This window comes from Lutra lutra, chromosome 18 (genome assembly GCF_902655055.1).
Source record: "Lutra lutra chromosome 18, mLutLut1.2, whole genome shotgun sequence".
NCBI classification, from domain to species: domain Eukaryota; kingdom Metazoa; phylum Chordata; class Mammalia; order Carnivora; family Mustelidae; genus Lutra; species Lutra lutra.
In genome coordinates, this window is record NC_062295.1 from 15,988,880 (window position 1) to 16,014,125 (window position 25,246).

The following is a 25,246-nucleotide window of genomic DNA, read 5'->3' on the forward strand; positions in this document are numbered from 1 at the left end:
GACTTCCAAAGAAAACATCAATACCAAAATAGGAATCATTACATTTCACTCTAAAATTCCTACAACAAGCTAAAAGAGCACTACTTGATTTTTTTTAAAGCCAACAGAATATCAGTAAAGAGATCTTTCTAATCATTCTCCGCTTTCTTCAAATAATTTTTCTGTTATTGGTTTATATTCTTTTTTTAAAACAAAACAGATCACATTTTCTCATTTAAGTCCATCTATACACAAACAATCAGCTAAATAGACAGAAATCAGCACAAGCCAAATGTGTCACTGAAGACTTGTGTGCCCCACACACAAATAGAGAAAGAGATAAAAGAGCTATTGTCCAATTGCAGAAACAAAAAAGTAATATGGGGTTTTCTGTTCTCTGAAGTGCATCATGAAGTGTGGGTGGAGAGAAACACAGAAATCCAGAATTAGCCTAACATCAAATCATTTTGGAAAGAGTTGACAACATGTAAATTCCTCACACATAAAGTATTTAGAACAAGAGACTTTGATTCCTGGGCTATGATGCCATTTGGGAATCCCTGCAAGGGCTTTGGAATTCCAGTATTCATAAGAGAAAATGCTCATCTTAATTTGGAGCTACCAAGCATTGAGAGGTACTCCCAACGTGACACAGCCTGTAACTGAAGTATTACAAAGCTTGCAGTAAGATCTGGGAAAGAGGCTGAACACCAAATTCAAAAGAGGTAACCAAGGTACCAAGTGCCATAAAGGAAAAACAAAAACAAAAAACACCATGATTACCACCTAGCCATGGAGATCTGAGGTGGAAACGAGGGGTGTATATGGGGGAAGGTAAGGGGTGAAGGAGAATGGAAAAAAAAATACATTTGTCACCCCGTCCCGCTTCCTATACAGGATACAGGCAAAGCTTCCAGCCCCATTACCTCAGGCACAGATGGTTATCGTTTATAGCAAAGGTGCATAGAAAGGCCTTCAGGTTTGAGCCCCTTAATTCCAAGGCTGTTAATGATTAAAGAGAAAGATGGGGGTGGGGAGGAAAATGAGGGAGGAGGGCGCTGGAGATTCACCCACCACCTCCCGCTTGGACTCCTACCTCACAGCGCTTACCCGGGCCAGAGGACCAGAGCCTGCGACCCTCGCCAGGGCAGCTCCAGCCCCTAGATTCCCAGGCCTGGGGTGAGGGGTGCTGGCGGTGAGGAGGCAGGGACAGTAGGTAAGTTTTCTTGAGCCCTGAGGCTGACACGCCACAGGCTCCCCTCACAGCCTCTTCTTCCAAAGGCACCAGTCCAGACAAGGAGCTGATTTCCACTCCTCCCCTTCCACCCCCTTTTTCTCGAAGGTACCCAACCCCCGCCCCTTCATCTCTCAATGCTCCCCGCTTTTCCTCAACCCCCCCAAACTCACAGCTGCTCCAGAGGTTCCTCCAGTCAAACCCTTTCTGGAAACGACGGCGGCCCGGCGGGTCCAAACCACCTACCATCCCCGCTCGCGTTTCCAGGCTCCCTACCCGCGCCGCCGCCGCCTCTTCTTCCACCACTGCCGCCGCCTCCTCTTCATCTGCGGCCCACCGGCGGCGGCCGCCCCCAAGCCCCGCCCCCTCCATCGCCTCCTGCATCATCACTTCCGGTAACCCCGCAGGCCGCCCGCTCCAGGAGGGAGAATAGAAGAGGGGCGGGGAGGAATGGGTGGAAGATTGCGTCACGACGTACGCAAAGACGTACGAAGCCGTCGCCAAGTAAGGGCAAAGACCTAGGGACGCTGAGGGAGGGCTAGGAGGAGCTGGACTGGACCATTTTTTTTGGGGGGTGGCTGAAGTAGGGGGAAGGATAACGAAAAGGGTAAAGGGAAACTAGGGAGAGGATGAAGTTGGCTATATTGTTGCGTATACGGCGGAAGGTGGGTTAGAGTATAAAGTTTCAGAGAAACTCGAGACTACCTTTGACCTGAAACTAATGCTCCCACAGATATCCTCCCGGTGGTTTAGTCCGGCCTGGCCTACCGGACCTGCCCGACGGTCGTCGGCCGCAGCTCAGCTAAGCTCCCGGCACCGCCTCCTCCTGGCCCGCGGTAGGCTGCGGCACTTCTGTGGGTGGGGGAAGGCGGGACTGACGCAGAGTGAGTGTTGGGGATGGAGGCGCTGACTCCTGGCGCGGGAGACTGGGGGAAGGGGTTGGCTCCCCAGGGCAGGGATGGGGTGGGGGCGGGGGTGCGACGTTGCTAGGCGACGTGCTTGTGTGACCCCAGCCTCGCGAGGGCGGCTCGGTGTCATCGCCACTGGCCTTGGGAACCTGCCGAGGGAAAGCGGCCTGAGGGCCAGGAAGCGGAGGCCTGTTGTGGCGACGCTGAGATGCCCGTTGGGTCCATCTGAGACTTTCCTGAGTCCTTTGGATCCCTGAATATAAATGGGAGGTTAGTAAGGGCAGTTCCGGGAGCGAGAGGGGTCAGGCCGAGGAAAGTTGACTCAAACGAGGCCCGGTAGAGGCTACAGAGACTTTCTAGGATACTATGAGCCTGCTTATTTCCTCGGTCCACAAACAAGAACAAGACGGAGGCTTTGCTCCGTGTCTTTTTATTCGAGTCCAGAAGAAAATTAGAATGTAAATCAGTAAGGATATGATTTCAGCGAAGTGAGATATCAGCAGGTGCCCCATGTCCCCGGAAACCATAATACCGGGTGAAGGGGTAGAAGATGGAAGGAGGGTCCGGTAACTCGGGTAAAGCTTTTCAGACAAGGCCAGTTTTCGTAGAGATGCAAGAAAAGGGAGAAGCTAGGGAATGGACTTTCTAGGTGGAGAAAAGAACCAACGGGAAGGGTTCTGAGGAAGGAAACGGTGGGAAAGCCAAGTGGCTGGAACTGAAAGAACAAGGGCCCGAGTGGTCTGTGATGGAGAAATGGCAGGGCCTGGTCAAGCATAGCATTTTAGCCCAAGGTAAGGGTTTGGCTGTTACATTACCTGAGGGTTTTGAGAAGGGCAGTCACCTGATTTACATTTTTAAAAAATCCCTTGCCTGCTAGATAGAGAAGGGTAGCCATTGGCAAACCTATTAGGAGGCTGCTACAGTAGGCCAAGGGAGAGATGGTAGTGGCAGTGGAAATGCAAATAATTAAATTCATAATGCATTTTGAAAGTATTGTTTGCAAGACTTGCTCCCAGATTGGATGTGAAGTGTATGGGAAGAGGAGGAACCAAGGATGACTCCTAAGGGAAAACAGTTTGGGAGGGAATATCCTACATTCTCTTTGAAACATACTAGATTTGCTAAGTCTGTTAACCATCCAGGTGAATTTGTCGAGAAGTTAGATATACAAGTCAGGGGGGAAATCCCTAGAGAAAATAAATAGAGGGGTTTTAGAGGCTACCCAGAGAAGAGAAGCCAGCAGAGACCCCTGACACAGATAAGGCCTCAGAGATAAAAGAAGGCTCCCTTAATATCCCACAATAATGAGATGCACTCTCACAATCAGTGAGACTTAACCACCCAGTAGCCAGCTTCTGTTCATCCTCTAAGCTCTGGGTCAAATCCCTTCCTTCCCTTCCACCCCAGCTGTCAGTGTTTTTGGACTTATGCGCAGGTGATTTGTGTCCATTACAGCAAGCCTGACTTTGCTTGTTAATTGTTCATATGTCTGACTCCCCATGGGCTAGTTCTTTGTGTCCTGCTGGCTCCTAATAGAGCTTTGCCCATAGGGCCAACTATATGATTATAGCTAGGGAGGGACACTATTCATAAGATACTAGTCATGGACTTCAACAGTTCTGACAAAGGGGCTTTTGTCCCACTGCTGCTGCCACTGCCAACTACAATGCAGATATGGTTAATCTCATAAAATCTAGAAAAGAGATAAGAAGAAGTTTCAGAAGGCCTGGGTTTCAGTCTTGTATCTGCTACTGACCAGCAGTGATCTTGGATAAGGTCTTTTTCTTTGAGCTGGAGGGGTTGGCCTAAATTAGAGATTAGAGATACTGCATGCAAACATACTGTTCATCCCACAAAATGATTTAAATTTAAATTCTTTTTAAAATTTACTTAACAACATTTAAAAATTGGACATCAAAATTCAGATTTTCAGCTTCATTTGAAAAATGAGACAATCTGGCAAAAGTAGCCTGAGGTTTCTACACTGCAATAGTCAGCTAGAGCCTGTAAGCTTCTCCTCTTCACCCTCTTTATTACCTTCCTCCTCTTCAACTATCTGCCTGACCCGTGGGCATCTGACTGGCAATTCTTGGCATAGGGATGTGCTGTTCCTAAAGAGCCATTAGCTACATGTAGCTATTTGTTTTTTTACATGTAGCTATTTAAATAAAAATTTAAATGCCAGGTCCTTCCTCAGTTGCAATAACCATATTTCAAGTGCTTAGTAGCCACATGTGGCCAGTGGCTAGCTACCCTGTTGAACAGCGCAGTTATAGAATATTTCTGTCATTGAAATACATTCTGTTGGCCAGCGCTAGACTGGAGGAGTTTCAGGGTACTCCAGGTGCCAGGTGTTGCACATATGTAAGGATGGGCAGTCATTGCTCCTACTCTCAAGGAATTTTATCTAGTAAGGAGCTCCGTTGCCTCTGCAGATGGAAAAGTTACTTATCTGGTAGTTAGAGGGTACTTAGAAACTCTTCCGAGGGCAAGGACCCCCAACTCAAGCAAGGTGAGATTATTCATCAGACGGTTGGACCAAGGGTCAGATGCTAGAAAGCTCCAGCTGTATCTAATGTTCTAACAAACTCTTTTGTCGGTTTTCTAATCCATTTCCCTAGGAAATTATCACTAAGGAGGGATTTAAATGTTAATTTAAACCTAAGTGTTTCTTGTTCTGGACTTCCCCAGTTCCTATGAAGGGATGAAATCCTGGGTAGTTATGAATGAATGACTGGGGTTGATTTTTAGCATTGACCTAGTTTTCATCTATTTCCAGCACACACACACCCCCACACATGTCTAACACCTCCTCCTACTTCTGGTAACTGGTTCTCACTACCTCTGACTGACCCTTCCTTTGTCTTTGTCTCTTAAAATATGCAGATAAGGAAATACTTGCATTTCTTTTGAATTGGGGGGTCCAAAACTTGGTTTCCATTTAGAATTTGTCTCTGAGGGGAAAAAGAGCTTATCTCTCTTGGTTACAAAAGCCTGTTGGAGTTCCCCTTACAAGTATAATCTTGCATGTGCTCCTATGCTGGTATATTTAGAATGAGCATACTTGCCTCCTATGATCTTGTTTGGGATAATTTAGAGGTCTTTCAGACATCAGTATTTTTGGTTTTTCCTTGTGTTCTGGAGATTTCCCATTTACAGGACCTAACCTAATTTCCTTTCCTTTAAGTAAAATGAAACCACAATCCACCTTCTCCCTGCCTCCTATCTCTGACACACCATATTGTCACTTTCTGTGTAGAAAGATGCTGTTTCAGAGAATAGCTGTGGTATGATTAAGTACACCACACAAGCATATCCTGAGATTTGCAAAACAATGTGTGGCTTTACACTTCCCTTTTAGGATTCTAGTAACCAAAAACTGAGCCCAGGACAGGAAACGAGTCCATTGGGTGTGTCTGCGACTGTCTGTCTATTAATGAAGAGGAGAGAGGATACAGGGGAGAAATGTGTGGAGCACCGATTATGTTGAAGGTTATTTGATTTGGGTAAGGATGGTACTGTATAGGGTATGGGTGTACACCAGAAAGTAGGATATATAACAGATGTAGGAGAAAAACACACAAAAGGATAAGCAAGGAGTAAGAGATAAAGGAAAAAAAATAGGAAGGGAAGTCTGGGCATGCTTTCGATATTGGCACCTGCATTATATTTCCAGTAAGAAGTACGTGCTGTGGTCTGAAGATAAGCGGTGCCTCTGACAGGGTTATTTACTCATACTGAAGAACAATAGCCCTTTACTGTACAGGGATTATTAATGATCAGAGGGAAACAGCTTTAGGAAAATCCATTACTATCACAAAGCAATAAATTCGCCAACAGGCCTCATGCTTCTTTGCCCTCCTCTGCAGACAAAGCTTAGCTTGAATAAAAGAGGCCTCATGGTTTCTTCTTTATTTCCTCCTATTCAGGTAACTTTTGCCTTTGTTAGCTCCCAATGCTAAGTGATTACATGGATTACCTCATGAATAATCCTTATCACCACTCTTTGAAGAGGGTTCTGTTGTTGTTACCCTTTTTCATTTTTTAAGAAACTGAGGCTCAGGAAGACTTGACCAATGTAGTCAGAATTCAAACCCAGGTATGAACATTCCAGAACCCATTTGCTCATTAGTTGCATCGTATCTTCTGTTCCTTGCATATGTGGAAAAACTCTGAATGCCTAAAACCAAGACAGTCATTCTCTATTCTGCTTTCTGGGGCAAGAAAAACTGGTTTGGCATTATGAGAGCATTTCAGTTCCCTAGAGGTTTTCCAAATTTCAGAAGCTTTAAATTACAATTTTGTAGGTTTGGGTGATAATTTGGGTGCAATGGATCTATTCCCCAGAAGAATTTTTTTTCCAAGAAAAAAATGTGTCAGAACCACATTTTTCTATATGTTTGGTTCTAAGCTTCATGGAAACACAGTAAATCATTTCAGTCCAGTGCACCAACCATTAATGGCTTTTAAAGAATTTAACTGTGTATCTTATACTGCCTTAGATGGAACTGAGAAGGCCTCCTCCCCAAATAACAGTCTTAAGTTCCTCATCCTGACCCCCATAGCACCACTCTTTTTTTTTTTTTTTTAAGATTTTGTTTATTTATTTGACAGAGATCACAAGTAGGCAGAGAGGCAGGCAGAGAGAGATGGGGAAGCAGGCTTCCTGCTGAGCAGAGAGCACAATGCCGGGCTCAATGACCCTGGGATCATGACCTGAGCTGAAGGCAGAGGCTTTAACCCACTGAGCCACCCAGGCGCCCCAATAGCACCACTCTTGAAAACATCTTTGTGTGGGTTACTTAGTATTTTTAAATAGTGGTCCAAATTACCACCATGTATGATAATGAGTGTTACTGGTGACTATTCTGTGTGTGTAAATTTATTCTTCTAATAAGTATATTTCAAGCTCCAACTCTGTACCAGGCCTATGAGTGTGATGAATGAGGCACAGTCCCAACCTTCTGATTTATCCTTCCCCAAAACACACATAGTGGAGGAAGAAAGGTAAGCCAAAAAGAAATTTAGGATAGAATAGGATGAGCAGTATGACACAAGTGTGCTGGAGGTGCCTGCCCATTTCAGCATGAAGGAGACACCCTGCAAAAACTAGGGGAAGTTCAAGGATAAGAATCAGCAGCTAGGCAAAGAAAGAATATTTCAGTTCTGTGAATTTGGACCTTCATGTGACAAAGGGTGTCAGATCTAAGGAGATGGGACAGCAGGGAGAGGGACAGGCCAGCGTGGGTGCCCAGTGAACACCTAAGACAGTGATTTCATTCAGGTGTTTCACTCTCTCTACCACCCCCACCCACCCAGCCGATCATAAAGTAGTTGGGAGAGAAATTTAACTATATCACGTTCATTATGAGAAAAAAAAAATTCCACCTTGGAGCAGATACTGAAAGAATGGAAGGAGTCTTTCCTTCAACCTGGGGCTCGAAAGGCAGTTAATTCCCATTGCCTTTTCTGTCCTTTGTTTATACTGTAATACTTTTTCTTAAGTAGAAGGCAAAGCCTCATGAGAGTCCAACACTGGGAATTTTGACATTCCTGAGACCAGAGTCATACTTCTATAAATTTCATCTGGAGAAGGAATTTTCAAAGTGTCTGCTCTTCAACTCCTCAGTGTTCATGCTGTGATGGTCTTTTCAAAGGTGGGGAAAAGGGTGAAGTGGGTAAATCCCCTAATACCAGCATATCTTCGTATAAGCCTCCCGTAACACTAAATCTGGACATGCCACGTGCCTACATGTGCTGTGTAGAGTGGGTTCTTGGAGCCTACCCAGACCTTTCACTATTTCCACTTACCATAGAGTAGAAGGGTGTGTGGGTGGTGTGTTTTGTTTTGTTTTGTTTTAGATTGATTATTTCCCCATTACTCCAAAATAAAAATGGGAAAGCTCTTGGTCAAGGAAATAATCATGTAGCTTTATTGGTTCTTAATGCCAACTCTCCTGTCAATTAGATGGCATTAGGCAAGACTTTGTTTCACCATATGCAAGATACAATTCGAAATCCAGCACATTTTAAAAGATTTAAATTAGACCATAGTACTCCAGCTTGCTTAAAATCTGCCAGTGTCTTCCTTTTGTTTTTACACTACAGACCAAACTCTTTTCCAGGACCTACCCTGCCCACCTGTGCTGGATTCTGCTCACCTGTGGCCTCACCTCCCAGACAGGTTCTGGCTGCACTGATGTTTTAATCTCATAGCCTTTGTTGGTTCCCACAAATCTTGCCGAAGCACCTTTCCCTCAACCCTTCCCTTTAATAGGCTCCTTCATGTTACTCAGGACTCAAATGCCACTAACTACCCAAAATAAAATAACCCTGCCCCTGTTCATTTGTTCATCATATTACTGTTTCATTCCTAGAGGGCACATACCTCCACCAGAAATTGTCTTTTTCTTGTGTCTCGTCTTCTCTGCCACTAGAACGTAAGCTTCAGGAGGGAAGGGACCATAGCTGCTTGATTGTAAGATTGTTTATCCCTAGAATCTCCTGTGCCTAGTCCCAGTGGGTACTGATGGATGGATGCTTGGGAGGGACCAGTCAGGCCTGCAGAGTGGGAGCACTGTAATGAGCCCTGGTGCCTCTTCTATGATGTTAGCTCCCTGTGGAGTGTCAGGGAACCAAAGAGCATTGCAGTCCCGCCAAGGGCACAGCTTCCTTCAAAGGAGCTGATGTGCAACATAATTATCAAGGAAGGGCAGCTGCCTCGGAGGAAGAAGGGCTGAGCCCGCCAGGCGCCCCCTGGCCCCACTCTTAACAGCTGATGTGACCCTGGACTAGTTACTTACCTCTCTGCATCAGGTTCCTCCTTTATAAAGGAGATAATGGTAGTCATCTACCTTAAAGAACTGTGATGATTTCAGGAGTTAACATATGTAAAGCACCTAGCAAAGCCTCTTGGCTCAGAGTAGGTACAAAGCAAAATGTTGTATTATTATCACTATTCTAATGAGCAAAACAGGCCAAGCCCTCCAGGAATTCAGAGACTAGAGAAGAAGACACAGTGAAAGTGCAAAATATTTATGGTTGGCTGTGATGATAGCAGAGAAAAAGGTTCCCCCAGAAAAGCTTGAAAGCCAGTAGGTGTCTACTAAGGGCAGTGGGGTGGCAGAAAATAGGCGTTTTACTGGGATGGCTCAGCCAGAATAAACACCAGGGCAGGGCAGCCGAGTGCCTTAGAGCAATAGCTTTGAAACTTCTGTTTTTCAGCCTCTGTATCTCAATTTATAGTATTAATTACTCATATTTTAAACCAGCTTTATTTTTTTTTTAAAGATTTTATTTATTTATTTGACAGAGAGATCACAAGCAGGCAGAGAGGCAGGCAGAGAGAGAGGAGGAAGCAGGCTCCCTGCTGAGCAGAGAGCCCGATGCGGGGCTCGATCCCAGGACTCTGAGATCATGACCTGACCCGAAGGCAGCGGCCCAACCCACTGAGCCACCCAGGCGCCCCTTAAACCAGCTTTAAAAACTTTTGTAATACATTTATTTAAAGGAAGCTCTATATTGTTATATCAAGATCGCTTTAAATTATGGGTTTGATGGGGCGCCTGGGTGGCTCAGCGGGTTAGGTCGCTGCCTTCGGCTCGGGTCATGATCTCAGGGTCCTGGGATCGAGCCCCGCATCGGGCTCTCTGCTCAGCGGAGAGCCTGCTTCCTCCTCTCTCTCTGCCTGTCTCTCTGCCTGCTTGTGATCTCTCTCTCTGTCAAATAAATAAATAAAATCTTAAAAAAAAAATTATGGGTTTGATGGACTATAGAATACATTAACAGAATTACTATAGGAAGATATTTGTACATCCAAAAAAAAAAAAAAAAATCACCTTCCTAACCAATCTTTGGGACACCTGCTGTAGGGGTAACATCTCATAACTGTGACCAGAAGCCAAAAATATGCTAGCAGCAACATTTGTCAGCCTTTGCTTAGTGGCACAGGCTGCAGTTGGCAGATGCTTGTTAGTGAATTTTAACTTGGTACTGTGTTTATATGGGGGGTGATTTTAAGAAAAGACCAGTTTTCAGTCCCATTTCCTCCCAGGGACACTGCATATCTCTTACCTTTCCTCATTCTGGGGTTTTGCGGTTAAGAAAGTAAAATGAAACAGTTTGATGAAATGTTAATCTCAGAATAAAAGTTACAAGACTTTAAGAATTCTTTAATAGTTGACTTCGTGGGGCACCTAGGTGACTCCGTTGGTTAAGTGCCTGACTTGGGCTTAGGTCATGATCTTATTAGGGTCGTGGGATCGAGCCCAGTGTCAGTCTCCCCATTCAGCAGATATCCTGCTTGTTCTCTCTCTCTTTTTAACTCAAATGAATAAATGAAGTCTTAAAAAAAAAAAAAAAAAAGGGGAATCGACAAATGGCCACTTGAGACTGTGGGTCAGTTGTAGTCCTCTAGGGGTGCCTGGGTGGCTCAGTCAGTGAGGCATGTGACTCTCGATGTAGGGGTTGTGAATTCGAACCCCACGTTGGGTATAGAAATTACTTAAAAATAAAATCTTAAAAAAAAAAAAAAAAAGGTGGTCCTCTAGACAGTTTGATATTCTTCATGTTGCCTGTGGGAAAATCCCAGCAGACCTCATTGCATCAGATCAACCCTTGAGATTAGTGAAGAAAAGGGGCTGCCTCAGCTTTGCGCCAGTAGTGAGAGATCATTGATAGTTTCAAAAGAATAAATGTTGATTTCAAGCCATTAAATCTATTGGAAGGGAAACTCAGGGAAAAGGCACTTTCTCTGAACAGTTTGGTTCCTAGGAACAAAGACAAAAATATAAACCAAAGGAAAAAGAGCTTAAAGAAAAAAATTTTATATGGTCAGTTTTGTTTCTAGAATCCCAAGCTTTCTGTATCATGAGATATTTTCATTTATTCAGCAAATGTTTGTTGAATACCAGTTATATGCCTGGCTAGGTACTCAGAATTGAGCAGTAAATAGGATGGACATGGTTACTGTCCCCATAAACATGAGGATCAATAGGGGGAAGACAGACACTAACAATCCATTATTACTTAAATGATTAGTGCTACAAAGAAGAAATTTAAGGATCCACAGGAAGGTTCAACAGAGACCTGATCCAGTGCATGTGGTGAGGGGAGAGGGGAGGGTTTTCTGAGACACCCATGTTTGGGGAACTGAAGGATGAGTAGGGATTGGTCAGGTAAAAGGGAGGAGGAGGTCAGGAGAGAGCCTTCTAGAAAGGGGGAACAACATGGTTATGCACCTGTGAAGTAAGAAGAACAAGATTCCCTCAAAGAACTGAAAGAAATCCAATAAGAAAATGACAAAAGAGGCATTTTTCTTGTCTTTTCTCTGAAGACTTGAAGTGTTATTAAGCTAGGCTTGCTAATAGTGCACAATGGGGAAGACAGCTTTAGACCCTTGTCTCTGGACATCTTTGGGACTTGGGTTTTCTGGGTCACCTGATGTTGGAGAAGGAGACTTATCTCCCTTTCGGGATTAGTTTTCAGAACACTTAAAACATTAATTAAAGTGTTTTGAAAATAGTCCTATTAAGTACCCATTGTTAGTACTACTCATTACCTTGAGTACTCTAATTGCAGGGCTTGTATATCTGATTATGGTGTATGATCAGTTACAGTTTGAAGTCGTGGAAGGAAACCAATGAAAGTCAGGCTTTGGAGACAATTGCTGCTATTTTAATATGCCGGACCTCCTTCACTTTCCTCAAGTGTCATGCAGTCAGGGAAGTTTCATCTGTTAATGACAGGGAAGTGAAGCAATCATTAATAGAAGTTACAGAATCCCTGCTCCTCACAGGAACTGACTCACGTATTTTCATATGAAACCATGGAGTTTTAGGGAGAACCAGAAACTCAGAAACCTGTTTCCTTACCAGGAAAAGTCATCATCTCATCATCTCCTGGATTTTTATTACGACTAGCCACAAAGCATGATGTTCTCTCTTGGTTTTTACAAATTTCTTCTAAGCATTTTTTTGGGAGACATCATGGATGTCAGAATTGGTATTTTATTTATTTATTTATTTATTTATTTTAGAATTGGTATTGATTGTAATTTTCACTTTTAACTTTTGAATTGGGTGATGTAGTGCTTTCAAGCTTTTCAGCAAATGAAAAGCTGTGATTCATTCTGCGTTGCTCAAGAAAGATCACCAGGGTCAGGAAGGGCAATCATATAGTAATTCTTGTAAGGTAAATTCCTTGCAGGTACTTAGAATTTCTGTCTAGATAAATATACCTCTTTCCAGCTTCCATCTGCATTATTCAGCTGCCTAAGTTCTCACAAGCTCAGGACCATCCTAAAGCAAACAATCTCCACATGTTACCCCTCCCCCTTGGGTTGGAAATGGGTCCTGTTACAAAGGGCTTACTTCCTGATTCCGATGAGCCTGTTTGAGGAAAGCCCAGTACTCATAATGAGGTGTCCCAGTGCCTGGCCCTTTTACTCACTTACCAGATCTGTCCTTATCTTCCCAGCCTACCCATTTGTTAAAGGCAGTACAGTATTCATTCTCTAAAATCTGACTAATCAGGATCTTCTAATAATGGGAATTTTTTTTTCTGTCTTCTTCTAGACGTAGAAGTAAATTATAAAACATAGGCTGAAGTTTTTGCGTGAGTAAAAAGGAGGAGAAAAGACAAGTATACTGGGATATCTTCATAACAGTGGACTGAATTACAGTGTTGAGAATATATGAACTAGAGCTACATGTAACAACCTAGATGAACATGGGCAAAAAAAAGCAAGTTGCTGAAGAACATAATACCTTAGAGAGAGAGTTGACCCTTGAACAACATGGGTTTGAAATACACAGGTCTACCTGTGTATAAACAGGTTTATCTGTTTATAAACAGATTTCTTTTGATAAATACAGAACAGCACTGTAAATGTATTTTTTCTTTCTCATGATTTTCTTTTTCTTTTTTTTTTTAAGATTTTATTTACTTATTTATTTAACAGAGAGAGACACAGTGAGAGGGAACACAAGCAGAGAGACAGAGAGGAGAAGCAGGCTTCCCGCCTAGCGGAGAGCCCGATGCAGGGGTCATGATACAGAAACCTGAGCCAAAGGCAGACACTAACCGACTGAGCCACCCAGGTGCCCCTCTTCCTCATGATTTTCTTAATAACATTTTCCTTTCTCTCTGTTACTACATTATAAGAATATAGCATATAATACATATACATACATATGTGTTCATTGACTGCTTAGGTATTCCTAAGGGTTCATATCAACAGTAAGCGATCAGTAAAGCTTTTGGGGAGTCACAAGTCAAATCACAGATTTTTGACTGTGTGGAGGTCAGTGCTCCTAAGTCCCATCTTGGTCAATGGTATAAGAGTTATAAACTTGCTAAGCAATACTGTATAATGTTAAATGTAAAGCTATGTGTGAGAAGATAAATAACAAGTTCAGGATAGTGGTTCATTCTAGGAGAGGGGAAGGGAAATTTGACTAGAAGGGGTATATACAAGTATATATGTAATGTATTCTTTAAGATCCACTGTGAATATATGGCTGTTAGTTGTTTTCTATATCTTTTTGCATACCTGAAATATTTCATAATAAAAACAAAGCTGACAAATTTAATTTTTTTTTTCAGGAATTATTCTTTAAAAATGCAATTAGCGTTGGGGGATATACTTAGTTTGGAACTCACTTAGCCAAGTCTTCTGAAGTTAAAACTAATGTTTCAGAGTAAAAACCCAAAGAGGCCACAAGCTCTTCAGTCACCAGAAAGATTTTCAGTTGTACTTACTATATGGTTCTTATGTGAATGAGGAAGCAGCCCAGCAATTTTGAGAGAGTTTTTCAATAAGGTTACGATGAACTAAAAGAGAGATTACAACCTGGCAGCCTCTGGTTGCCTGTAGACCCATTTTGTTTGGCCTTCATTGTACAAAAACTTTCAAAAAAGAATGAAATAATGTCTTTTTTTTGAGATTTCATATTCTAAAAATCTGAATTGCTACCTATTGTTAAAGTATCAGGAAATCCGGTATCCCTAGGCCCTCATTTCTTTTCTTTTTTTTTTTTTTAAGATTTTATTTATTATTTTAGAGGGTGGGGGGAGAGGGAGAGAGAGAATCCCAAGCAAACTCCACCCTGAGTGCAGAGCCTGACGCAGGGCTCGAACCCACAACCCTTAGATCATGACCCAAGCAGAATCAAGATTCAGATGCCCAGCCAACTGAGCCAATTAACATCCTCTCCATTTGGCCACTGTCCCCACCCAACCAGGTTCCCTCATTAGGTCCTAGAGGTGCTTGAGTTTTCAACCCCTGCATGCAAGTCAAGTTACTTAACTAGAAAATTTAATTTTTTGAAATGTGCCTTTTCCAGGTCCTCTGGTGAGTGCTGTAGTTTTACAAAAATACACACAAAAAGCATCAGACCTAATATAGTCTGGTAAAGAATTTACTGCTTTAAGGTATAGCACATTTGAATTTTGGTTTACCATGTTTGTACAAATGGCAGTCATGGCATTTGTATATGCCATGTATTTCATGTATATACAAGGGATGATATACAAGGACAGCTGAGAGATCGCTGGTATTCCTACAGCACCGTTCTGGCAATGCTACCAAACAGATCTGTTGAGAAAGAGCAATTATTTCTAGACTAATTAAAGGGCTTGATTAAAAAAAGGTACATCTGCCTAGCTGCCTACTGTCAAATTGAATTTTCATGCAAATTTACCCTCTTCTATTTTGGTGGGTCTGAGGATGACAACAGCAACACGACAAGAAGTTCTTGGCCTCTACCGCAGAATTTTCAGGCTTGCGAGGAAATGGCAGGCGGCATCAGGGCAGATGGAAGACACCATTAAAGAAAAACAGTACATATTAAATGAAGCCAGAACACTGTTCCAGAAAAACAAAAATGTAAGTAGGCCCCAACTGGAGATTGTAAGGAGGAGGGCAGTTTCTTGGGATGTTTTTTCTTTTTCATCTGAAAACTGAGGGACTGAGCTGTACAGGTCACAGTGGCAGTGTATGGGGCTGGAAGGGCGCAGAGGCACAGCCCAGCTAGCTTGCTCAATGACTGGGAAGCAGAGCCCAGCCTGGATTTCTCTCTTCATTTGTTTCAGGTCTCAGTCCAGCCCGTAAGTGGCTCAGCGTCCTCAGAAGACCCCATGAGCCAGGTGACACAAGCCAGGCCAGTGAGGGTGTTCGGGGGAGGAGCGGTTCCTTGCCCACTGTGCCTCTTACCACCCCCTCCCACAGGAGGTGTGCAGTTAAACTTTTTTTTGTTTCCAGTTCATAAACTATTCAAGGCCTCCAAATATAAATCCATTCAGAGGGAAGAGAATAGGATTAAGACACAGGGTTCCCTTCATAACTTCACTTTGAACTCGAGCCTCTTTGGCTAGCAGACTGAGTTTGCCCTTTGGGACCACAGAATTGGGTAAGATAGTGCCTCCATTAGCTACTTTAATGGAACTGCCCACCCAGACACCAGGGAGCCAAAGACCATCTGTAAGAGGCTTGATTTGAGCCATCCCAACCAACTATAAAGCATTAGCTGTTAGCGCCTTATGAAGACTGCCTGGCACTGAGCATGGAAAGAGACTTTCAGCTTCTGACTTTTCCTGCCTCCTTCTTATTGATCTCCCAGTCAATGCTTTCACTGTTCCCCTCATGAGATCTCCTGACAATCTATTCTCTTTTCCCTCTCTGACCCCCATTTCTCTATCCTTTTTGGCCCTGTCTTCTCCACACACCCTCCGGCCGGCTGTAAGGATCTCCTGAAGGTCAGCCGTCTGCGCTGAGGCCCAGGGATCATGCCGCCACTTTCTGGTTCCAGCTCCCATATCCGAATACCCAGCCTCAGCCTCTCACCAGCCACCTGAAGGAGCTCACGACAGGCATGATGACCCAAAGCAGAACTCCTCCTTCCGCAAGGACACCTCCCTCTTCCAGTTTGCCTATTTCTGCTCTAGCTCCTGTGGCCACTCTGCAACTGTTTGCTCTCATTCTTTCAGTCAGCAAGTGTTGGAGTGCCCATCCTGTGCCAAACACTGGACTAGACATGGAGGATATAAAATGAGCGAAACCAAGACAGGATCCCTCAAAGATGTTTCAGAGTTAGATGGCAAGCAGTGTAAAATTGCAATTGGGGTAAGCACTACAAAAGAAACCCTCCCACCCTACAGTACCTTTTCCTTCTCAGAAGCCCTGAGGCCTCCCTGCTTCATAAAACCAACCTGCTTATAAAGCTTATCTCTGCCTTTCTGACCTCCAGTTTCTCCGACTTTTTGTGCCACACACCAGAGTGTATTGAAAATGTCTGTTCTGTGTTTTTTATGAGCTTATAGGTACACTTAATGAATTTATTAGTATATTTATAAGTCAATATAAGTACATTAGTGGGAGCCATGAGCTCAGAAACTTTATTGAAAGGAGTAGATAATCAAAAAGTTGGGAGACCACTAATCTGTGCCTACACCTGAGGAGCTGGTCATCCTCTTTTCTTGTTTCATTTCTGTTGCTGTGGTCTCCTCAACCAGATTGTTGGTTCCTCGAACACACAGTGTCTTATACTTTCTTATATATCCTGTGGGACCTGCCTTGTGGTTGTCACTAAATTCATGAGCATTTACAAATACTTTGGCTTGACTTACCTTCTCCAGGAAGTCTTCCTCAACTTCTCTACCTTCACTCAGCCCCCAGCAGAAATCTGTTCTGAGGGGCGCCTGGGTGGCTCAGTGGGTTAAAGCCTCTGCCTTAGGCTCAGGTCAGGGTCCTGGGATCGAGCCCCACATCAAGCTCTCTGCTCAGCAGGGAGCCTGCTTCCTCCTCTCTCTGCCTGCCTCTCTGCCTACTTGTGATATCTCTCTCTGTCAAATAAATAAATAAAATCTTAAAAAAAAAAAAGAAATCTGTTCTGAATTCCTATGTAGCCGTGTACAGTAGTCACCCTGTTGATTACATGCCTCTGTGCCTTTTCTGGAGCTTCATGCTTCAGAGTTGTTCTGCCCAGGTAGTAACCTTGATAGTTGAAGGCAGGGACCATGGCCTCCGTGTCTAGCTCAGTGCTGGAGATAACCATAGCAGGATGGGCCCAGTAAACCTTTTCAGGCTGACTCATGTGAGGACTGCTCAAGACCCTTGGGTTTTCAGTTACGGCAGTAATCAGTCCTTCCTTTGCCTCTGCTTGAACTGGCCCGGTGTTGTGTGAACCAGACGGAAGTGTATGTGCCCATGATGCTACATGAGTGAGATTATTTTGTATGCCTGGGGAGGAGATATATGGGGTTTTAATTTTAAGATATGTACTTGTTTTGCCGTGTATTAGAAAGAAAATAGAATATCAGGTAATTTTACAGATACTATGCCTAGGAGGCAGTACCTTTATTTTTGAGACAGTGCATTTATTTATTTATTTATTTATTTATTTTTTGAGACAGTGCATTTATTTATTTATTTATTTATTTATTTATTTATTTTATTTTTTAAAGATTTTATTTATTTATTTGACAGAGAGAGATCACAAGTAGACGGAGAGGCAGGCAGAGAGAGAGAGAGAGAGAGAGAGAGGGAAGCAGGCTCCCTGCTGAGCAGAGAGCCCGATGCCGGACTTGATCCCAGGACCCTGAGATCATGACCTGAGCCGAAGGCAGCGGCTTAACCCACTGAGCCACCCAGGCGCCCCGAGACAGTGCATTTAAAGAAAAAGTTTAATATTAGTATAAATGGTGTGTGGATATAGCAGAATCATGAAGGCAGACTCTGAACGACTGAATCTGGAGAACCTTAACCCCGACTTGTTCAGAAGGACAGCTGGAGTCCCAGGATCTCTCAGCCCCCATAACCATACATATCTTTATCAGGAGCTTCTTTCTCCCCAGTCCCTTATGCAGACATAAGTAGTTTCTGGGAACTTCACTTGCTGTAACAGTTTAATAATCCAAAGGTATCTCATGAATTGCTCTGAATCCTAATGGGCAAAGAGGAACATGGAAATCTGTTCCCAATGTGGACATTAGAGCAACAGATTCTGAGAAGCACAGAAGTCAGAGAGCTGAGCCTCTGCCCCCAGGGCCCCAGCTGTAGTTCTGTGCATTGCAGTTCCCAGAACTCTTCTCTGCTCCAGAAGTTACCATAAGACAGGCACGCCTTGGAATTTCCAAGCCTTGCTGGTACAGTCGTCACTGGGTGTCATCTGGGACTGGTGCAACCCCAGCTCTGCTTTGAGGCCCACTTGCATACTCTTGGCAGAGCCACGTGTCAGGCCATTTTCCATCCTTGGAATGAAAGAGTTTCTGCCCTTCCACCTGGCATTCTCTTTTTCAGAATGAACTTATAATTCCTTTACTTGAAACTGGACTACCACGAATTGACTATTTGGGAATTTAAAAAGCCCTTTCTTCCCCTTCCAGTGAGCAAGGCAGTTTACAGTTCAAAAGAAGACGTGGATCTTTCTCTGATATCTTACTTTTGGGGCTTCTAGACAGCACTTGCTGCCACAATTGGATTAATGTTTGATCAACATGGGGAGGATGTGAAGAATCCTCATTCAGTGTTGGTGGGAATATAAACTGGTACAACCTCTTAGAGGGTCTACTTTGAATTTAGAGGGAATATCTGTAAGAATTTAAAATGCATGAACAAATATCCTTTGACCCAGCATTCTCGAGGAATTTATCTTCTAGATATATTTGCATGGAAGCCAAAAACAATTTTGGAGGGATCCATAACAGAATTGTTTATAATGTCAAAAGACTGGAAATAACCTAAATGTCCATCAGGAAAAGATTGATTAAATTATAACAACAGCCTTATGTTGGAATTTTTGTGCAGCTATTAAAAAGAATGGGCAGCTGTGTACATCAGAAGGAGCTTCGCGTTGTTAGGAGAAAAAGCAAGGTTTAAAACAAAGTGAGCTATCATTTGTGTAAGGGGAAGAAACTAAATAAGTACATACATGCTTTTATCTACGTAGAATATCCCTGGAAGGACAAACAAAAAACTGCCAATAATTGTTGTCCTTGAGAAGGGGAACTATGATAAAGGTAAAAGGGAGACTTCGTTTTTATATTATAACTTCTGTATTATTTGAATAATGTTTTACTGTGTGCTGGTATTACCTCTTGGAATAACTTTTTAAATGTTTACTCCGCAGTAAATATTATATTAAATTGCTTTTGATTTTTCAGATTCTCAACATTTCATTTACTGGCTGGTGAACTGAGCAAGTTGAAGATGTACCCCTGTACATGAGGAACCTTAGAAAGATGCTAAGAGCCTCACCCGTTTTTCTCTTTTAATAGCTCACAGACACAGACCAGATTAAACAGTGCATAGACGAATGCACAGCCAGGATTGAAATTGGACTGCATTACCAGATTCCTTATCCAAGGCCAGTAAGTGTGACTTCAGCTAAACTGTGGTGGGTACTTATCCTCACCAACCCAGTTATTTCCAAGAATGTGTACCAAGAGGGCTCGTGTTTACCGAGAAGTCCAGAGCTTCTGTGGGAGGCATGTTGGAAGTAAGCTATCCTTGCATGCCGCCAACCCATCACAACAAACTAAAATGTCAGTGAATGCCGGATTTCTCCTACTCGTACAACTTTCCCACATTAGAAGGGAAAGCCAGCTTATATTTATATAGCTTTCTCTTTTTGACTTTCATCTTTTTTATGGAAATATTTTTCTTTTTCTTTTAATGAAAGACAGGTTTGTTGTTAGCATTTTTAAAGAGGAGTACATAAGGGGGGAAGTGAAAATGGTCCAAAATTCTCACCCTGTGGAAGTTACCACTGTAACTGTTAGGTTGGGGCATATGAAATTGCCAGTGTTCTACTCTTAACCTACAAAAACAATAATTTTATACTGTACTGGCTCAACCTAATAGTTGGACAATATATCCTTTGTCTTTTTTCTATATTCGTGTACATACATTTTCTTAACCTACATGGAATCCTGGGCATACTGTTTGCTGCTTGTTTATTTTACTTCATCTGTTCTGGCCATCTCTGCCTCCCATCTTTTTAAGTGGTTGTTGCTGTATCCTGTTACAAGAATGTGCCATAATTTACCCAGCAGCCATTTAGTAGGCATTTAGATGGGTCCCAGTTTCCCACTATGCACAGGACAGCTTTGTACACAAACTGTTTTTCTCGCCTTCCTTGGATTCTCATCTTACCATGTGATGTGGTCATTTTCCCTCCATGCAGGCAATATGACAAAGAAGAGCACAAGCTGTGGAATCCGATCTGGGTTCAAATCCCGATTCTACCACTTCATGTATATATAAGCTTCAGCAAGTTATTTAACTTCTGAGCCTCCATTTCTCATCTATAGATACTATCTAATTCCTTATGAGATTATTGTAAGGATTAATGTATAAGGATCTTAAGGATTCATGAGTCAGTGCAGATTTAGAGCTTAGCAAAGAGTACAGTACCTAGTAAATCCTCAGCGGATATAAGCTGCTGTAATGATTATAATTCTTAATATTATCATTATTCTTATTCTCCTTATTCAGATTCATCTGCCTCCAATGGGCCTTACCCCACTACGAGGCCGGGGACTTCGAAGCCAGGAAAAACTGAGGAAACTTTCCAAACCAGTATATCTCAAGTCTCATGATGAGATTTCTTAACCCTGAAGAAAATTTGTTTCTCAGAAAGATGAGCCAACTAGGTCTTGAATGTAAACCAGATGACAAAACCCTTCTGTTTGATTAGGGGCAAAAATTAAAGTATCTTCTTAAAAACCTCCAAAATATTGGTATTCACTCCATGATCCGTAATCACACATTCTTACAGTTCATCAGGGTCTCATTGCCTAGATGGATGACACTAACCCTAGAGGTTACACCCTCATTGAAGGTCATTTGGAAACAAGACTAAGGCCTATAGAAGGAAGACAAGGATGACAAAGCTTTTTCATGGAAATGCCATTCACCAGCCATGGCCGCTGATATGAAGAAACTGGCCAGCTGCTGGAAGTTCTCATAGCTACTATAAAACTGTACACCACCTTCAGAATATTTTTAGGCTTTTCCCCCAAAGTTTTCACTTAAAAAACGGCTTGCTTGAACGTGGGTTTCTTTGTATATGTTTTGTTATCTTTTGACCCTCCCAATGTCCAGATAAATTCCCCTTAAAAAGTGCATCACTGGGGGGGGCACCTGGGTGGCTCAGTGGGTTAAAGCCTCTGCCTTCAGCTCAGGTCATGATCCCAGGGTCCTGGGATCTAGCCCTGCATCATCGGGCTCCCTGCTCAGCAGGGAGCCTGCTTCCTCCTCTCTCTGCCTACCTTTCTGCCTGCTTGTGATCTCCGTCAAATAAATAAATGAAATCTTAAAAAAAAAAAAAAAGTGCATCATTGGGGACACCTGGATGGCTGAGTCAGATAAGCTTCTGCCTCCTGATTTCAGCTCAAGTCCTGATCCCAAATTCTTGGGATCAAGCCCTGTGTTGGGCTCCATGCTCAACAGGGAATCTGCTTGAGGATTCTCTTTCCCTTCTCCCACTCCCCTTGTTCGTGCTTTCTCTAAAATAAATCTTTTTTTTAAAAAGGTGCATCAGGGCGCCTGGGTGGCTCAGTTGGTTGAGCGACTGCCTTGGGCTCAGGTCACGATCCCGGACTTCCAGGATCGAGTCCCGCATCAGCCTCCCAGCTCCTTGGGGAGTCTGCTTCTCCCTCTGACCTTCTCCTCTCTCATGCTCTCTCTCACTCATTCTCTCAAATAAATAAAATCCTTAAAAAAAAAGTGCATCATTGATTATTTTTTTCATGGGAAGTTTACATGAGACCCATCCCTGCCCCCAACATACACATACCCAAAAGTATTTGTGTTAGATAAATGCATATGTTTACCTTATAGCCTATGATCACTTAACGATGCACTTAGGATCTGAAAGGCTCACTTGAAACCCATAATGCATTCATAAGAATTTTATCTTAACATGATTAGAAAGTACAAGGACCAAGCTGGCTTTCAAATTATGTCTAAACAGAAACGTCACAAAGAGAAATCAAAATACAAAGGATTTATACCTCTGCATGTGTGGAGTCCCATGGCAAGTCACGTGTACCTCCTCATCATTCCTTCTGACCTCCAAAGAGGATGAGCATCACCAATAAACACAAATCTGTATCAGTTTTGGTCTTTCTCTATTCTTTCCCAAAATGGCTTTGTGACCCTCAAAAGCAGCAGATAACTCCCTACCTATACCTAGATGTAGGATTCCCTTGTCACACGGATCCTCTCATTCAAAGTAAACATTATGGGGCAGCTGGTGGCTCAGTTGTTTAGTGTCTGCCTTCAGCTCAGGTCATGATCCCATGATCCCAGGGTCCTGAGATCAAGCCCTACATCGAGCCAGGCACTGAGCCCCGCATCCGGCTCCCAGCTCAGCAGAAAGCCTGCTTCTCCCTCTCTCACTCCCCCTGCTTGTGTTCCCTCTCTGTCTGTCTCTGTCCAATATATTAAATTTAAAAAAAAAAAGTTATATTTCAATCCCCAAACCTGCTCCTGTGAGCAGAAGCATACACTTTTCATGCTGAGAGTAAGTACTGCAGAGTTCGTCAATGACCTGGTGAACAAACACATCACTGTAGCAACAGCATATGCATATGGAACACAATTGCAGCTACAGGGATTCATTTGGTGAAGAGAGAACAGAGAAATTTAAACGTGCCTGCAGATGTGTTGGCCATTAAGGGAGCACAAACCCTAGCCTCACTTGACTTGGGAGATACCAATCTGCTATTTTTTTTTTTAAGATTTTATTTATTTGACGGACAGAGATCACAAGCAGGCAGAGAGGCAGGCAGAGAGGGAAGGGGGGGAAGCAGGCTCCCTGCTGAACAGAGAGACAGTGATGCAGGGCTAGATCCCAGGACCCTGGGATCATGACCTGAACTGAAGGCAGAGGCTTTAACCCACTGAGCCACCCAGGTGTCCCCCAATCTGCTATTCTGTTAGTCACTTTCCTTCTACCTGGTCTCACTGTGGAAGAGGCATCTCCCTGCTCAGAGGTGGTTCTAGTGTTTAAGCATTTTCTCGTGCAACACAGGGCCTGTGAAATCAAGTACTTCATCTGACAGTCAACCATTGAAACAGTGATCTGTTCTTGCATTGGAGGAAAAACTGGTTCTGCTAGACTGAAGTGAGGCATGGGTTGGCTGTCTCCTTCCTGGTCCCTTTCTAAGTAACTCAGAGTGATTTCTGACAGTGCAACTTTTGTCTTTAACGCTGCTGAATCTGCAGAAACCACCCTTCCCCAGCCTCTTTCAAAATGGAAGTTCATCTAATAGCTAGCCTCCTGAGTATCTTCTGTGCGCCAGGAACTTTACCTAAATGTTCATTTTATATGCCTAGTCTCCTTTGCAAAAATGTATACCCTAATACACAGAAACACAACTGTCAATTTACTACCAAAACTTCCATATAAGTTATGTTTATAATAGTGTTCCCTCTCCGCCCCCCCCCACCGCCCTCACCCCTCCATTTTTTCTCAAACACTGTAAGATCTCCCATCTTTGGTCTTTTAAAGGCAGAACCTATCTTCCCTATGTCCCCTCTTTCAATGAAATTTTCTTCCAACACCAACAAGGACTGAAAACTATTTACCCAACAGCTAGATTTTTAAAGAGCAAGGACTAGCTTGGTGACAATGTTCCTCTGATGTTATCTGCTGAACTATTTATAGGCAGGACCTGCAGCTTCTCACTAAGCTGATTTCTGGCCATCTCTGCCCCAGGACTCCAGCCTCTAACTCACCAGGATTTCTGAAGAACATACTGCTCTTTCCCAGGGGGGAGACATTAATTACCACATTGGCCCCAGTAGAAAATGACCTCAAATTCAGGGCACTCTTTCTTTGCAAAGTGGAAGAAATTTTTTAAATTACAAAAATTTAATCCATCGTACAGAAACATTTTGTCCCTTGACCCCTGAGGAATGAAACAGCCAGTCCCTGCTTCCCTCAGCTTTTTTGTTGCTGAAGCCGGGGGTTAGAGAATTAAAATTCAATTGTTTTCTCAGCTACCCCCTCACTGCCTTAAAGCTTACAATATGACTTAACCATTCCAAGATTCAGGCATTTGGGATCCTGACCATCTTTCCATCTCACATGACTAACAATCTTACTTGGAAAGATAATGGCAGTTTCAGCTCTCTATTCGTTCTGATTCTCCTTCCCCCACTGGGGAGGGGGGAGGGCAGGGAACTGTCTTTCTTAACAACAACAACAACAACAACAACAACAAAACTATTAAGCTACCTGCAATGAGCTGTAAGAGACTGCTCCTCTTTGCTGTTTCTTTATTGCCTCCTGGCAAGATCTGGAGAACTGCCCTTTCGTACTTAATCTCTAGGATCGCTGGGATAATTTGCTGATCTCAGAATTCAGGGTTCTTAATCAGAATTTGATCGATTCCATGTTTCCATGAAAAGGTTTCTGGAAAAGGTTGGTTTGGTTCTCAGAAGCTTCCCACGTTCAGGAAAAATCAAAGACCTTGAGGACATTTCTTCTAGTGAAGAGGCAGAGAAACCAGCAGATGCATTAGGCTCTCGAGCAGCCTTATGTCCTTGCTCAACAATGAACTGACCAGTGGAATGCCATGAAGGAAGTCACTTAGAGCCAAAGAGCTAAGTGAAGGAATTAGCTGAGGAGTAAATATACCAACAATGTGATTTTCATATCCCCCAGGATTCTCTTCTAACTGGCCCTAGGGGAAAACAGTGATAAACTGGAAATTCTTTGGACATGGCTCTTGCAGCTACGCATTTAAGATTCTACATCATAACACAGACAAGTTGTTGGCAGGGAGGCAGCCTGTGGCAGTGAAAAATGCATGGGTTCTAGAGCCAGACAGCCCTTGCCTCAAATCCTCGCTCTGCAATGTAAAAGAGCTGGGTGATCTTAGGCAAGTTACATAATCTCCCTGAACCTCCAGAGAGAGACACTGTCGTACCTACCACAGGAACAAATGCCATTAAGGCCCAGGCACAACCCATAGCACACAGGAGGCCTGCAACAAATACTGGTTCTCTCATGTCTCCTTTCTTCCTGGAATTTCCACGCATCTGTTGCAGGCTAATAGAGAAGTATTTGTGTCCCAGTTCTACACTGATGAACTGTGGAAACTTGAGCTCCTTATT

The 25,246-nt window shown here is 43.2% G+C and overlaps 2 protein-coding genes across 27 annotated transcripts in view; one reads left to right on the plus strand and one right to left on the minus strand.

The window, feature by feature from the left end:
• DCUN1D3 (defective in cullin neddylation 1 domain containing 3) overlaps nucleotides 1–2,141 on the minus strand; it is a 40,827-nt gene extending 38,686 nt beyond the window's left edge. The window contains exon 1 of one of the 4 annotated variants that reach the window (XM_047713941.1): nucleotides 1,926–2,141. The gene's annotated coding sequence lies outside the window, so the exon portion shown is untranslated. Of the gene's footprint in view, nucleotides 1–1,386; nucleotides 1,591–1,925 lie in introns of those variants that run through there. The other 3 variants (XM_047713944.1, XM_047713940.1, XM_047713939.1) reach the window with 3 other exon arrangements.
• Nucleotides 1,058–20,847, plus strand: LYRM1 (LYR motif containing 1). 23 transcript variants are annotated; one of them, XM_047713957.1, is made up of 7 exons: nucleotides 1,058–1,195; nucleotides 1,947–2,097; nucleotides 14,848–15,007; nucleotides 15,214–15,281; nucleotides 16,108–16,243; nucleotides 19,396–19,488; nucleotides 20,615–20,847. In XM_047713957.1, exons 3-7 carry the CDS (start codon nucleotides 14,849–14,851, stop codon nucleotides 20,729–20,731), a joined length of 573 nt encoding a protein of 190 aa, XP_047569913.1. In that variant the 5' UTR covers nucleotides 1,058–1,195; nucleotides 1,947–2,097; nucleotide 14,848; the 3' UTR covers nucleotides 20,732–20,847. The 23 variants fall into 23 exon arrangements, 20 of the variants coding, with proteins under 20 accessions (XP_047569913.1, XP_047569906.1, XP_047569903.1 ...); XR_007124492.1 differs by lacking the exons at nucleotides 1,058–1,195; nucleotides 20,615–20,847 and adding exons at nucleotides 1,550–1,717; nucleotides 15,383–15,530 and having other exon boundaries at nucleotides 14,841–15,007; nucleotides 15,214–15,267; nucleotides 19,282–19,420; XM_047713947.1 differs by lacking the exon at nucleotides 1,058–1,195 and adding an exon at nucleotides 1,606–1,717 and having other exon boundaries at nucleotides 14,859–15,007.
• The last annotated feature ends 4,399 nt before the right edge of the window (nucleotides 20,848–25,246 follow it).

What these genes read in the sequence shown, in the direction of transcription:
- LYRM1 (XM_047713945.1), top strand. Translation starts at nt 1,664, where the DNA reads ATGGGTGGAAGATTGCGTCACGACGTACGCAAAGACGTACGAAGCCGT. An exon ending in TGTTCCAGAAAAACAAAAAT is followed by an intron (nt 15,008 to 15,213) that starts GTAAGTAGGCCC and finishes CATTTGTTTCAG; the next exon opens with GTCTCAGTCCAGCCCGTAAG. An exon ending in AGCCAGGTGACACAAGCCAG is followed by an intron (nt 15,282 to 16,107) that starts GCCAGTGAGGGT and finishes TCATTCTTTCAG; the next exon opens with TCAGCAAGTGTTGGAGTGCC.